The 17,460-nt window shown below is 30.7% G+C and overlaps 1 protein-coding gene across 1 annotated transcript in view; it reads right to left on the bottom strand.

Moving 5' to 3' along the window:
- LOC107169411 (inhibin beta chain-like) overlaps positions 1-16,387 on the bottom strand; it is a 70,040-nt gene extending 53,653 nt beyond the window's left edge. Inside the window, exon 1 of the mRNA XM_015519139.2 lies at positions 15,064-16,387. Coding sequence (XP_015374625.1) covers positions 15,064-15,373 — 310 coding nt within the window. The 5' untranslated portion in view covers positions 15,374-16,387. The remainder of the gene's footprint in view (positions 1-15,063) is intronic.
- Positions 16,388-17,460: the final 1,073 nt, after the last annotated feature.

The raw sequence follows: 17,460 nt of genomic DNA, 5'->3' as shown, positions 1-17,460 counted from the left end.
AAAAGTGTACTAGCATAATAATATGGTGACTAATTCAATTAACTAGTACGTATATATTTCTCACGGTGATATTTTTTTTTATAGATGTGTTATTTTGGCTAGTGAGTCACCCCGTATTTTCGATAAACCGGCTCTGGACGTTTCGTTATCATTACATAGCTAGTATTGCTGTATTATATATTATATTATACTATAAAGTACTTCATCGGTAGGATGTGTCATTAAAATCCCATAACAAAATTTATAACGTTGAGTTTATCACGTGTTCTGTCGAATCAATTACTGAAAATTGTTTGAAAAAGAAATCCTTATATTACACATATTAAATGTATATACTGTATTATACTATACATATATATTGTGGTATTTAAAAAATAGATATGTACAATGTATACGTGGTAAATGGACATTCTCCCCATACCTATTTTTAATGTAAGTATATTATTTATTATTTTATATACAATTATTATTTCTTTTTGACTAATATTAATTTAATTATTAACCTTATAATGACGTGTGCTTATTGTAAAAATGTATTTGTAACGATACCACTTAAACCTATAGGATGTAAAATATAATTTAAATAAACAAATTCAAAAGCAACATTCAACATTATGTGAATGGAAAACGAATCCTTTATAATATTATATAACCATTAAACCAATGTTTTCAGTTAATTTTTATATTTATTGACTATTTATCTAAAAGTGTATCGATGATTTTAAACAACTCTTCAAATAAATTAATAAAATTATAAATATATTATATACATAATTAGGTAGGTATAACAGGATTAACGGATATGTCCGTAGTCTTAATAATGCTACATATTATCATGTTCGTATGCTAAGTACCTACTCAGATTACAGAGTAATTTATGAATTTAAATTTAAGTATGTACAACTAACATTAACTTAAAATTAACTTATTATATTAAATGCATTTAAGATTTATTAACTAAAATTCACAAGTGAACATAAGATTGATTTTTTTTGTGGTGGTAAGGAGTAAGGACTTACATAATCTTAAGATAAGTGGCCCGTACCACTATTACATGGTTTACGTGCATAAATAATATAATTATATTCGGGGGTCTAAATCCTTGTAAGCCACCCCTCCTTGTGATGTCTGTTTATGCAAAAATTTTAACGGATAACTATTGTATGAAATATTCAAATATTGCAAACTTACGAAATAATAATTTTAATTTATTGAGTTATATAATAAAATATAACCACATATACTCTATGTATAGATACAATTGATACAAATTATGTTTCCATAATAGTTTTATTAAACCAACAATAATAATCAATAAGTAACCTAAACCTTGACAACAAAAGATATGAAGGACGCAGCGGACACTGTAACCGTGGGCATAGCTATAAAATCTATAATAGGCCACATAATTTTTTTATAAAAAACTTAAGTATATGACGTGTTATTATGTAGACATTTTGGTTACATGATTTACAGTTTATTATATTATACATTATGTACATAGTATAATTGTATCTCTATAAAATATATATAATATATAACTGTGTGTAGATAATACATTATACTAAATCTGATGATTCGTATGATCACGGCGCGTACCTATATGGAGGCGAGTTCGGATAACATGGAGGCATGAGGATACGGTTATAAACTATTCGTCTAAATACTGACGTTTGCTATGATATTATATTTTATAGGTAGGCAGGTACATTACGTACAAAATAATATTATATTTTATGTACGCGACATTTATATAGTGTGCATTATATACATAGGAGCCGCCGGCTAGTTATTGATTCCGACATCCAATAGGTCATTGCATTTTAATTGTGTGCGTATACCAGAGCGATCAATGCACGCACACTCACACGAAAATTGACTACCATTGCCTTCTTATCACGAAAACACATGAACTCGTCTACGAATGTGTGTGTATATTTTCCAGATTGCATTCACGCGTGTTTGTGCGTGATGCACCATGAGCTATATAATATATAATATATTTGCATATAAATAGGAGGGTCGATGCAAGTTTGCTCATTTCACACGTAATTGCATCATGTCTAGTATGTTCTTAACAAAGTTAAACACAAACATATATGTATAACAATAATAAAATGTACATTAGCCCGTTTGGATTTGTGAGCGTGCATGCGTGTGTGCGTGTGTGCATGTGTGCGCTAGTGTGTTTGTGCGTATATAATAATATTATAATGTATAATATATAATACAGTTCTGGTTATAAAACGATTTTCCCTCGGGAACGCCGTGGACGACTGCAAAAGCGCTATTAAAGTAAATATAAATATGCACTCTATTAACATAATACGTAATATATATTCAGTATTTTCCGTGTTTGTGTGTATGACGATATTATGTAGGTATACGTAGGATATTATACATGCGTATACGGTATGCTCGGTATAGTACCTATAGTGTGTTATAATAAACGCTGATAGCCGCGTCGGTCGGTGGTGGCGAGGCGTCGTCTGTCAGCGCGGGGTTGAGGGTTGCCCGCGGTAGTCGTTGCGCGATGCGTAAGTGGGTGCGTGACACGACTGACCTCGCGTAACGACCATCGTCGGCCCAGACGGACACTGACCTGCGTAACCGGAGAACTACCCTTACAGAAAAAAAAGCGAAATGTCTTAGTCGTCGCCATCCCCTCCTCACAACACACACACACGTATATTATTAAAGGCGCGTTTAAGTTTTATGACTTTTACGTTTTCCTTTTGTTTATTACGTTATTATTTATTATTATTAATGTAAGTTGTGTACACGCGCGTCTTGCTCGACATAATATGTATGTGATGTATATATATATATATACCTATATCATGGTGTATTATTCTGCATACGCCCGTAGGAAAAATAACGATGATATTATAATAGTATATGCGAATATATTATGTACACGCCATTTCTACTAAAAAAGTAATATATATATATATATATATATATATATTATGATATATTATATAATTACTCGGATAATTGGGAGGTTTTTTTTACGTAGGTACCGAATAACGTTAAAATGTTAAAATATATCATAGTCGGATACCAACACCTAAAACATTATTAGCACTTCGTAATAATTCGATTGTGAATTTATATCATGCCACTTGTAAGGTGTCGTGCATATACAATTTCAAATTATATTTTTGGTTACTGTGCCTTCTCTATTAGGTATATTTATAACATAATACAAACGTATTCTGTGAGGTGTGTTAATCAAATGAAGTCCTAAAAATCTATGCGCGTTGAGTATTGTTAATATATAACCCACCATATTTTTTCTAATTGTAATATTAAAAACGATGATATTTAAATATTTTCACTTGAGAATTATTGATCAGTAAATTCAAAGGATTTTATAATTAATAATATAAGTAGGTACGTTAACTGAATTTAAACAATTTAATAATCTCATACAACTTTTATAGAATATGCTTTTAGTTTATATTTTTTAATATGAAATTACAGACAAAAATACGTTTAAAATTATAATGTTTGAATATTGCTTTTTTTTTTAAATTTATTTCAGACAAAAACTTATCATTATATTTTAAAAAAACCTTGTATTATTTGTATATACATTGCATTAAATATGCTAAACACAGTATCATAGTTAGAAGTTGTTTAATTTTACTATTTTAGTGAGACAATCACAAATTGACTTTAGTTGTGTTTCTTTTTTAAATGTTTTCAATAATTGAAGAAGTTAAACATTCAAAAACAAAGTTTATATTTTAATATAATTTTGGAGGATATTTTAGGAACCTAGTATAAAAACATACACAATCTAATACTAATAAGTAAGTAAGTATACGATAACAACCATTTATAATATTTTACTAAAAATATATCGATGTAAATTGTAATTGTCTAACAATAACAAGTTGCATTACAGTACCTAAAAGAAAAACGCAATTATGTTGTGTAATTTAAGATATACATTTTATCTAAAGTTTTTTTAAACTGCAAAGTAGCATGATATGTATTATTAAGTTATTTAAAATCTTGGTCATTTAAATTTTTAAAGTAAATTAAGATTTTATATTGATTAAATATCAAGACTAATCATAAACATTTTTTTACATATTATTATATAATGCATATATTATATGACTATATATGAGTAATAATATACAATATGTAATTTGGGAAAGTGACCGGCTGGCTTCATAATGTAGTTTATCTTAAGTTACGAAAAAAATTCTTTGAAGTGGAGTAGGTTGGATTCGATTAGTTTTTAATTATGGGAAAATTAACTTTTTTTAAATAAAACTAAACCTACCTACTAAACATTCGCTGATCTATCTTCGACACTTTTCAACTTTTTATCGAATTTTTCTTAACTCTTAGGCTATTTCAGTGCGTTAATTAAAAACATACATAATTAAACCATAAATCTACAAATTATTTTTATTAAATCAAACTAAAAAAAAAATTGTTTTAAATTATCATTTTTGAAAGTAATAAAAAATAAAAGAGATATACCACATTAAAAAGGTTATTTTTTCATAATTTAAGGTACCTATACTTTATAAGGTGAAAATTAATCACATCAAAATTAAAAATAGTCTTTTTTTACGTTTATATAGCCATATGAGTTATTACCTAAATTATTGGTTCCTATATTATAACACAATTTTTAATTAATATTTTCATAGAATAGGGTTTAAAAAAATAGATGAGCGCATAACTTTTATTTTAGGGAACTGTTGTAAGTACTTTATCTATTATTCATTAGTTATCAGTTGAAAGTTTCACAGACAAAGTATAGGTGTAACTGCGTAAGAATTATGTGTAATTAGATTGGAGACTGTGTATCAAAACGTATAGTAATAAGAAGTGCTTACTCCTGAATTATTTTTTGATCACCTTTAGTAGGTACCTAAATAATTATTATAAAAATTTTTTCAAATTAATTTAAATAATATCTATACTTGCTAAATATTTGTTAATTTACTTATACATACGACGAGTTTAGTCGTCAAATTTTAAAAGTGGCATATAATATAACATAGAACACCTAAATAAATATTTCATTTCCATGTAAGTATGTAACTGGTTTTAAAATAAAACTTGAATATTTTCTAACAATTCTAATAATCTAAAATTATAACCGACGAATCAAAAAAAAAAAAAAGCGGGTAATTCGTGGATGTCGCTCTGCTGTACAATAGGTTATAATAGTGGGTTACTGTAATGGATGGAATTAAATTTGAATCCAATGATATTATATCATCATTGTATACGAAAAACGATTCTGAGCGAAAACGGTTTACCTGTCTAGGATATATTATAGATTATTAAAAATTTTCAAATCTTAGATTTAAAAAGAAAATTTTTTATAAATTTCTAGTTTAAAATAATTTGCGAATTTTCGTGATTTTCGTGATTTTTACATATTATGTAATCGAAATTCAAACTTTGGATGCTTGTAAAAAAAATTGTGACTATGAATTAATTTAATTTTTCAACTGTTATTGTTAAAATGTGTTAGAAGCCTTGTATTTATTTTTCAAGCTTATCTACCGAACGAATACATTTATATCGATATTTATAGAAAAAAAAACTAAAAAATTTGAAAAATTTAAATGTCAGTTAACAGCTCAAAACACCTCTAAATATTTTGAAAATTTTTTCAAGTATAGAAAATGCCTATATAAACATTTAGTGAAAATTTCAAGTATCTGCGGTCATTTGTTTTAGACTTTTAGAGTTACACCAAAATAAGAAAATCGCTAAATGTGAAATCCAGTGAAAATCCAATATTGTAAAAATTTAAATTTCAAATGCAAATTTGAATTTCCAGTGGACTTTTAATTTGTGATAAAGATTGACAAACTTGTAAGGAATCTTGTATTCAATTTTCAAATCTTAGATTTAAGAATAAAATTTTTTATGAATTTCTAGCTTGAAATAATTTGTGAATTTTCGTAATTTTTACGTATTTTGTCAAAACTCAAACATTGAATGCACATAAAAAAAAATTGATGAATTTATTTTATTTTTCAACTGCTATTGTATCAATATGTTAAGTGCCTTGTATTAAATTTTCATACTTTTCTGCCGAACAAATAAATTTTTATCGATATTAATTTTTAAAAAAACTAATAATGATCGAAAATTTCAAATGCCTATGAATAGTTCAACTTAAGTCGAAATTTTTTGAAAATTGCACGGGAGATATGATATACGTACTTATATAAAGATTCGGTGAAAATTGCATGTATCTAAAGTTACATCAAAAACCAAAATCGATTTTGTCGAAAAATGAGTGTGCATAAAATTTCCCGTTTTTCCCTTAATTTTTAGTTTGTTTTTCTCGATTATTTAGAAAAGTATTAAGAATTTTTCACTTTTGACCCCCCAAAGTACCAACTAGATTCACTTTCTGATCGAATGAGGTACTGAAGTCAAAAATCGAAGCACTTTTACTGCCCCAAAACGTGATGACAGACACACAAAAAAAAACACACACATCATGGTAAAATCAATACATTCATCGCTCCGCTCAGAATCTAAAAAAAAAGAAAGAAAAAGAAAAGAAGAATGTGTAATTATTTTTTTAACTTTTAAAGTATAGTAATTATTTTATTATTACATCAAAATACTTAAATTATTACTTCATATAGTCAGAATAGCCATGTATTATACATGCTGTAATTTCTATACAATTAAAAATAATAGTTTATACCTAATACATGATACATCTTATGTTAATAATTTATAAGCTAAAATATTCCAGGAAGACCACAATACTTCTGTCAATATATTTGTATTGTTAAATTTATTATACTTGAATCAACCAAATTTAGATTTTTTTAATTAATTTAAAAACATGTAGATGTATGCCTAAGGGAAGACCTTAAGGGAATATTATTAAAGCGAAATAGAGACGTGGGGGTCAAATACTTTTTTGTTTTATCAGAAAGTTTAATATTACTGGCTGAAATTATTAGATGAAAGCAAATTAAGCTTGTTTAACATTTTTTATTAAACTACTTTTATGTCATAATCATTGCAATTTAACCGCCATTGTTTTGTAGAGTCTACTACGAAATGAAAACGAATCGGTCTAATTAAACTAAAATTTATTCACTCAGTATTTTGCAGAACGTCAAAACATTTAATTACCAGTTATTAAAGAAATAACTAGCGGTATATCACCATGTTTTAAATGATGCATGTCAAACCACAAATTTTATATGTTTAGATTAAAACTTCAAACCAAAAAGAGACGTAGGTAGGTACCTATATCAAAGTTGATGTATAAATGCATCATTCAATTAAAAGTTTGATTGTGGTATAATATTATTCAGCATTGATATCAATACATAAATGGAAACTACATTAAAATTATTTATAGTATATTATTTTATTATACTGCAGTATAAAACAAAACTACTAATTGAACAAAAGCGAACTCTATTCAGTAAAATTATGGATGGGCTCTAAAACAAAATGTTAACAGCATTCATCGTATAAGTTATAATAACATGCTATTGTTATTACTGTGGGGGTATCGGTAAAATGCAGCTGGACAAAATACTTACCTCTATCACAGCAGTAATTCCGAGACAATAGAATTTTACCGCTACCACTGCACCTTTTTTGTGGGACTTGTATATACAGTCCCAAATTTGGAATTATAATTATGGCTGGATTCTGTTCGATAATCCACCTAGTTAAGTCCGATTAAAAACATTCGATATTGGATTTTCCTATTGTTGCTTATTAATAAATTTAGTACTAACAATATGAAACAACTAATAAGTACAGCGTATGGAATGAGATAATTATTTTCACAAAAATATTAACCAGTAGTGCTATGGATCGTCAATACTCGAAAGCGACTTTTGAAAAACTGAAAAACTTTTAAGTATAAAAATGAATAATGAATGAGTAAAATTCAATACAATAAAATACATTTTCATTTAATTAGTTAATTATTTATTTATTAAAAATTAATTTTTTAGCATTCCATACTAAAATCTTATTTTATTTTTATTTAAGCTCGGCGACTGAGGTGATTAGCTGTAAGGTTGGTTGGTACTGTTCGGTTTTGGGACTGTAGGTTTTTGGAACACTTATGTGTTGTGTTTTGACAGAATTTCTGGTGGGCACCCGTAGGTTTCTGCCATGCCATGTTCCCGTCAGGTAGTATTGGACTAAACTCGGGAGAGTTTACCATCGGGAGAGTTTACATGCCATTAAAATCGCCCATAATTTTATTGTTTGACATTTTTTGTGCTTTAAAATTTTTTTAAAGTTAAATTCAGTAGTTTTTATCACCGAATTTGGTCTACACCGTGTCTATGGGTCTCGGCTGTTAATTATTGAAGCTATTAATTTTGAATATTCTCAAACAATCAAACACTACTAAAATATTTACGTTTTGATTTATCTAAATGGTAATATTATGCTGATTAATAAATATAGTATGAAAGTAATATGTCATAGTATGATACAATATATCACAATGATATAAAATGTATGATCAGTAAATACATTTAAATTTCTAATAAATTTCTAATGAATTTTATTTTCCTTTTTTTTATTTAGTTACTATTATAAACACATGTTGTGTTGTGTTTAAAATAAATAATATCACAAGAAGCTTATTAAATCAGTTAAATCTCAATGAGTTCAATCTCAATAGCAATGACTAATAATTTACACGACGATAACTTGATGTTAAGTGCTCATATTGCGTCGACGCATTCCGGGAACTAACACTTCTAAACTTGAATAATAGTAATGAATGTATAGTAATTCAACATAATACGATATCATTTAGTCATAGAAATGATCATCAATTATTATACCTAATGTAACAAATACAAATATGATAATCAATAATTTTAACTTTCTGAAATGATTACTGGTAATATTGTTTAAATTTTAATGACGTGAATATATTTTACTCCTAATAATGAATTTATTTAAGACATAACTATATTCAAAATAATTATCTTTGGTTTCAGGTTTGCTAATTTTAACAATTTGTAGCTAATATCATACGATAACAATATGATTTCAAAGATAGTTTCATGTTTCAATAAATATAAATAAATTATTTAAAGACTATTTATAGGGGAGAGTGGGAGAATCTGTTAAAAACGTATGATAAGATTTTGTTAAAGATAAAAATAAATGTATAGTTTGCATAACATGTTATATAACAATGCAAACTTACAATATTTTAAATACAATAACTAGGTAATCTAATTATTATTATTTTTAAATTCAAATATTTATAAGTACGGTTCTACCCAGAACATATTTAAACATACATAGTACGCGGCACTAATGCTACCCAGTGAAAAATAAGTGTTGAGACTGCAGAAAGGTTGGTTTCACTAATTTCGGCTATACCTATAATATGGCTATATATGGTCATCTATAGTAGAAAATTCTATAGAAGTGCCACCCACTAAACATTACTTAAAACTTTCTCTGGTTCTACCCCGCCTTCTACATATATTAATACCTACAGATTGTATACCACATAATAGTTTTCAAGTATAGCTGATTAAGAAATATTATAAGAGTGGCCAATTTAATTAGCAAAATTTGACGTTCATCGTGATGACATATCTTAGTATAGATATATCATATATAAAATATGTTATTTAATCAGACATCACTCATGTTAAATAGTTTTAGAAAAATACTATAAGCATAAAATATATATTCTCACAATTTAAAATTTAGAATTTTATCAGGATAAATATTAGGTACTGCAAACCAAAAACTTAAGCTTACACAATGCTTATTAATTAATTTTAAAAACGATGAAATTTGTTTCTTAAATACCTACAAATATATTATACGATAAAAAATATGATATTATATCAACTATAAATATGTATCTATAGGTACTTAGATACTAAAATGTATAATCCGTAAATATGTAGAGACTTACGTCTATCAATACAAGGAAATATCCTTAGTGATAGACGTTGCAGAGTAATAATAAATATTAATTATGTACATATTACCTACAAAAACTGCTAAATATACACTCATTATTATTATTATTATTATGTACTATGTATAGATACCTATAGAAAATTATATTATTTACACGGATAAAATAAACTATTATTCATGCAAATGTCATGAAAATCGATAAGACGAATTATTTATTATTGAATTTTTGATTGATGTGATTAGCCTAATATATAATATTATTTGCGTATACATTATGTATACTATATTATAGATCCTTATAGGTACAGTGCGTTATAATTGTAATATATAAAATGTAATAATATTATCTCGTAACGTGTAATGTTTTTCTCCGTGAGACGTGTTCACGCAGAAACAAAAACCAAAAAACGAAAAATTGAAACTTGCGTATACAAAATAACAACTTAGGAAAGCTCGCACTCTATGGCCGTTTTAAATTCCGGATTCTCGTATTTTAATACTACACAATTAACTACAATTCCATGTACAATTTAAAAATAATTAAGTTTACAACCTCAATATTTTGGTACGTATTTTTTAATATTGGTTATAGTATGAATCAATTATTACTGATATTTTGATGCTTTTTAATATTTGCTGTAATAGTTTACTTTAAAGAGAACCGTTATAAAATTATTTATTTATTCAACTGAAGTACTGAAACATTTTTATTAATAACATTTCTTGGTAGTTAAATAAAGTTCGTTTTTATGATTTTTGAATTATAAACACCAACATTGAAATGGAAAATTAATACTGATAGTCGTAACTATAATATGTACCTATCTACTGGAATCTAACACCACGGACGGATGGACATAATAACGGGTAAGGGGAGATAAAGTTGTCTATAATCTTTTGTTTATTAACCTAATATACTGTTTAGCTTATCATTCTATAATCCAACTACTGATCTTACTACTGATACTGATTTTTTTTTTTTTTTTTGAAAAATGACATCGAAACCTATTTGTAGAATACTTTACTCTGAAATGCCAACCCATCCAGCATGCATGCGTATTGAACAATATAATATATTATGGGCACGTAAGATAATAAAATATGATAAAAAACATCGTTTAATAAATACAGCCATTACGCGTATATCCCGTCGATCCAAAGTTTTCGTTTTGATCCGACCGACGCGTTACTGACACTAGCGCGCGTGTCAGAGTACTTCAATAATAATATTATATGCCTATAATTTATCATTAAATAAACAGACACACATATTTTGTACAACACATTTTTCGTTCCACGTCGCACCGTCGCGGAGAATGCATGCTAATTGGCGCATACCAGTTTACCCGTTCAAGTCCTTTTAGGACGGTCACCTTTCACAAGTGACATTTAAACCTGCAGCACACGGCGGCCAATGTACAGACGTTGCTGTAGTTATAATATTATTATTATTATAATAATAATGGTGCACCACGAACCCGAGAGGGTAATACCCGCCTCTCCAGACGGCGGCGGCGGCGGCTGAGGTGCATTCATTCGCGTCTTTATGTCGTCCGTATGGGGCCGAAACGAAAGAAATTAACAATCATTCCGACGTATAGTATATTAGTGTTATATTATTATATTAAAGCTATATAAGAGTATGCCGCCGCCGCCGCGGGCTGTCCGACGAAAATACGTTGACAGCTGTCACGGCTAAAACGCTTTTCAATGATTATTTTTTCCTTCCCCATATAATTAATAATAATGTATACACCACACATAATAATTTAGAACTCGCGATTTTCATCTCGGCTGAAAATATTTTAATTTATCACTCTTTGAATAAACACATATTGTATTACACGCTGTATTTAGCCACGTAGCGATGATACAAATCATTATTACTGGGAAAAGAAAATTAATAATTATACAATAAACTTGATTCGTTCATCTAGAAAAAGCAGGTATAACTCAGTATTCCAACAACCAGTAGAAAAATTAATGTTTTTGCTACCAAATTCATATTCGTTTACGTCTTGTAATTTTGGTACTGGTCCAACATTAGAAAATAATATACTACCACACGGTTTTTAGTTAGAACTCAGAATCTAGTATACCTATAGTCATGCAATAAGTTTTGTCCTTGCCTATTTTATTAATCATGGCTCAATAAATTAAAATCCCGCCATCAAGAACTGTGTCACGCATGATTAAAGAACGCCTTGATTTTAGTGCATATCAGAGAAACACTGGCCAACACTAACTTTACGGAAACTGTGCGTATAGAATAGTAGAAACAAGCCCAAATAAATTACTTCAGCAGTACGTGAAAAATATATTCACAGATTAAATATTATGTTCTTCATACAGTTGAAAAAATTTGAACCATCAAAATTATAGAGTGTATGTTCACAGTCTCAATAAGCTGCTGAAAAATTTAAAGAGTAGAAAGAGGACTTCATCCGGCCTTAGTGATGGTTTAATGGGGAGTGTCATATGAGGACGTTACTCGACTGTATTACTGTTAGCAGGGAGCGAAAACACGTGCGATTAAATTACTAAAGTGATATTTTATAAAATATGGTGAAACCTATAAGTGATACATTGTTTACAGTAAGACACTGGACCTTTCAAGCAAAATTCGGCACTATTGCCTCATAAAGCGTAACAGCACAACACGGGTCTGAGGTCATTTACCTGGAGTGCAGACCTCAACCCTTTGGTCTACCAACTCTGAAGAACTTTGGGGAAGATTACCTTCTCTAATTTCATTGAAATATCGAATCACTAAAAACTGACTAGATAAAATCTGTAAAGAGTTAACGGTAATTAGGATATTAATAAACGATTGTTTAATATAGTAACAAAAGGTAACGATTCCATGTGTAATACACGTATACACGTCATACTGAATTGTTTCTGAAACAGACCCACTCGAAATACCGATGGACTTAAAACTATTACGAAATATAGAAACTAAATAGTTAAAATCGAATTACAAAAATCTTTTGAAATTTTGACGCGAGTAAGAGTAATAAAGGAGATCTATATTTTATTCAACATTCAAACCTGTTTTTAATCAAGAAATATTATTTATTGTATTATATAGCGCAATCATATTTTTGTTTTATTAAAATATGGCAATGATTTACAACTCAATCTATGATTATTCTCTAATTTCTAATAGAACTCAAATTTCCACTCTCTATACAAATTATACATTCCCATAATGTATATTTAACTGGCATCCAATTGACTCCCGCGGACATCAAGGTATAAAATCTACCATCTATATTCTATACCTATCTAATATTTAATCATTAAATTTTAATGATATCTTTTTAAATATTGTATTAAATGGTTTTTAAATGATTTAATGTAGACTGCGTTCGAGTAAGCTTGTATTTTGTGCGTTCATTCGATAAGTCGTTCGATGTTTAATAATATGAAAAGTTGCAGTTCATAAACGATATTATTCCAATATTATATCGTAGTATTATAAATATAATACAACCCACGTATAAATTTAACTGCGACGACTTACCAAATTACATTTTTGTGTAATTACTACTTTATGAGCCAAAAGTATAGTATTTAAAATTTTGTACACATCAGCTTATGAACAAACTGAGGAGCCAATAGAAAGAGAACGTAAATAAAACGAGTTTTTAACCATAAATCATATACGCTCATATTACATTATTATAAATGTAAAATAAATTCAAATTAAAGCCTCTTAAAAGGGAAAGTACTTAATAGGGAAGGTAAAATAAAAGTAATCCTAAACTTAAATAATCACGTAAATGATTGTCAATGTAATAATAATATGTCGAACTAAGTACACGGTTTTTAACGGAAATTCATTAGAATACTAGGTAGGTACCTACTTACGATGTTTTATTATTATTAATTATTATGTTGAATATATGTACCTACCAACAATTTATAGATGATTCAATGAAAATACGGGTTATTTAACAGGTCTATTGAAATTGAAATATTAAGAAAAAAAGTTACGTATAGCATGGTAGGTACGAGTGTGTAGGTACGAGTGTAAGTATATGTGTAATCACCAGGGCTCGGATTTTATAGCACTAAAAATAACTGCAATAATATTATGATCTAAAAAATCCTAAAATTAGCTCTATAAAATGCCCTAAAAACATGAAAAATAGCAACACTAAAAATGTAGTCTGTTCACAATTATTTTTTTAAAAATTCGTACGAATGTACAACGGAATATATTACACAAAATATATAAATACGAGCCGTTCAACCGATAAAATAAATAACAAACTTTTTTTATTAATCACAACACATGGTATAACCTAGATTCACAAAAATATTAAATAAAACGTTATCTTATGCAAAATAGCAAGACAAAGTACAAAAAATAGTACTAAAAACAAATAAAATATTTTAAATTTGCAAAAAATAGCAATATAAAATTTCATATTTAAAGTCCATGATGCAGATAACAAATTTATAATTCACTAGGCTATTTTTTAATTTTATCCTATAATAATTAGAACATTTTATGAAATTCTAGGCATGAACTAATCACTTGTCATAGTTGTGTGTGTGTTATACGTATTTAAATTTTTTCCTGTAAGAAAGAAGACATGGCAAACGAGTGCAGTCAACAGGTGTTGCATTTGAATGAATATATGATCATAAATCGCAATCATTGAACACTATCGAAGGATAAGCCTCGTTATCAGTCATATAATATATGTAGGTAAGTATATACTAATATCTTATGACTGATCACCTATCGTGTGGAAAAAGTTTTTTACTACTTGGCAGGGGAAAGACGTACCAGGACGTGCCAGCAGAGCATCCGCGTCACAGAGAATTTGCGAGCGAAGAACGAATTTTTTTCTACTCGACATGACTGTACAAAAACCCGAAATACAATTTTCGAGTTGGAATAGCTCAAAGTTTACGGGAGACAAAAAAACTATTCGACATATCGTATAATGTACCCAACTCGAATTTAACCCAAGCCAACCCGCGAGCAATTAAAAAAAAAAAACAAGTTGTCGAGTTTTTCGGGTTATCGCGGCTCAACTGTGTCGTGATAATAAGACATATTATTATTATATACGCCAACAGGATAGGTGATAGACTTACCTGGTGTGTTGGTCTGTTGTTCGGTGCCGTCGCGGCCGAACGGCGCTCTTTCCAGTTGTGACGTGACGATGGTTACCGCACTGGTAGCGGCGGCTGATGACGAAGAAGAGGAGGAGGAGGAAGAGGAGGAAGATGACGACGACGACGGTGGTGACGACAAAGAGGAAGCAGAACGGAGGGAAGATGACGAGGAGACGGCGGATTCGCGTGGTTCGGCGGCGGACATCGCGAGCGTTACGGCTGCGGCGGCTACAACAACGACAATACGTATAGACCACGACCAATTGTATCGGTTACGTGTCTTCCACATACTTCCCACAAACGCTCAGGTCGGCGGCGACGTCGTTACACACGCGACTGGCGGCCAATAACAACTCATCGGGCGGCCGATAACGTCCACGGCGGTAATTTCACCGGCATCATATAACTATACGGCCAAGGCTGCAGACGATTGTCGCCGCAGTCGCGGATTCAGTTTCAGTCGCTGGTTACAAGTTGCGGTTGTCTTTACCGTAATGTATTTTCGTCGTAGTCGTCGTCGTCGTCGTCGTCGTAGTCGTCTGTTGGTGCACGCTTGACGTCTGTGCGTGTGTGTGCGACGCTATTTTTTCACTGAATATTTTTATTATTATTGTTGTTGTTTTTTTGTCGGTGTATTCTACCATACGGTGTACCAACTAATCGTCCAGGCCGTCCAGCTAATGCGCTGGGTGGTAAACGGGTCGTCTGTCTCGGACAGTGATCGCGACATCGCCACCGACGCCGCCGCCGCCACCGGCGACGACTTTTTTCTCCCAGTCGCCGGTGTCGTGGTCGTCTAATACAACAGCACAATATAATATGCCCGTACGACTGTAATATTATTACAAGCTCGTCGCGTTCAACAAACTATCTCGGTACACTTTTTCCGCGGTTAATTTGATATCAGTATTAAAATTATTTTAGAAGTAGTACTATAGTAGTAGTGGCGGATGCTGTTGCAGTGTAGTAGTGCTAGTAGTAGTAGTCGTTGTAGTAATGTAGTTGTAGTAATAGTAGTATTGGCGGTAACACTACTAATATACCAACTTTCGCCGGTAAAGTGAAGTGTTTTTAAATTGATATATTTTTTAAATGTTTTCAAAAATAAACGATCGGTGAAACAAAAACTATTCGCGGTCGTCCGTCCGAAGAAAAAAAAACGGAGCAATAATATTATAAAATATTGCTATTAATTGTGTACGTCGCCAGCGTCGTCGGGGGGAACACACCCGGCAGATATCGTATGCGAACGCGTGTAAGACGTCCGACGGTCGGCGGACACTGTATAGAACACACGCGCGCACCGCAGCACACCAGTGTGCCGGCCGGTCGCTGCCGTCGCCGCCGCCGTATTGTGGCCGGTGTGCCGCGCATGCGTAACCGGCGCGCACCACGTGTCCGACACCTATGCAGACAAGGTTCAATTCTCAGCGCTGCCGGTGGTCCCCCGGCAGGCCCGTGGGTTTCTCGTACGCACCAAAGACGGCGGTGGCGGCGACTTCTTCTTCTTCTTCTTCTTCGACGGCACGCGGCACACGCCACCAACGCCGCCGCGTTTGTCATATTTTACGTAGTGCGGCGTTGTGCACTAATCAGTATAATATTATCGTTGTTATTTTATAATCACCGTCGTTTCGATAGTCATTTCGCGTTATAAACACCATTTTTTTTTTTGTTCGTTTCTCCACTTTTAGTTGTAGTTACCATCGACATCGTCGTCACTGAGCAAAACAACTCGTTTATGCAAATGGTACGAACCGAAAAAGTCGTCTATTGTGCTTATGTTTTTCGATAGTGTACTTGGGCCTCGTTGGATTTAACACGCTATATGGTAATACGTGCATATTATGGGCAGATGCTATAACCACAGTTCCAAAACTGGGTAAATAAAAACTAGGAGACATTATGAATTCACTAAAAACGGTGAACCCATAACCTAATAATTGTTTGTTTCTACACAAGTCTTAAAACTAATTGTATATGGCATGGAAACAGACGATCGTGAGTACTACGTAATAGGTACCCATATCGTTAAATGTCCACACAAGAAGATACTAGAATACATAAAAAAGGTGCTACCCATCTACCATGACAAAATGTCATTCGCAGTCGATATCGTTGGACAACCGCAATAACCGTACCTATTATAGGTCACGTTACAATCAAACTCGAACTGGTGAAGTTCATGTTCACAATATTGTATAATTTCGTTTACCTATTTAATTGGTAAGATAACTATTTTCACAAACTCGAGTTTTATAAGACTTTTATTTCAGCATAGCAAAAAATTTACCCGACAAATAAACGTATAATGCATATGTTTGATTTATAGTATATCAATATCCAATATATTATAATAGAGTAATAGACGTGTGC

Source organism: Diuraphis noxia, unplaced genomic scaffold (genome assembly GCF_037042655.1).
Source record: "Diuraphis noxia isolate RWA-SAM2 unplaced genomic scaffold, SU_Dnox_SAM2 contig0002, whole genome shotgun sequence".
Taxonomy (NCBI): Eukaryota; Metazoa; Arthropoda; class Insecta; order Hemiptera; family Aphididae; genus Diuraphis; species Diuraphis noxia.
The sequence above is the reverse complement of the archived record's forward strand: the minus strand, read 5'-3'. Positions and strand labels throughout refer to the sequence as shown.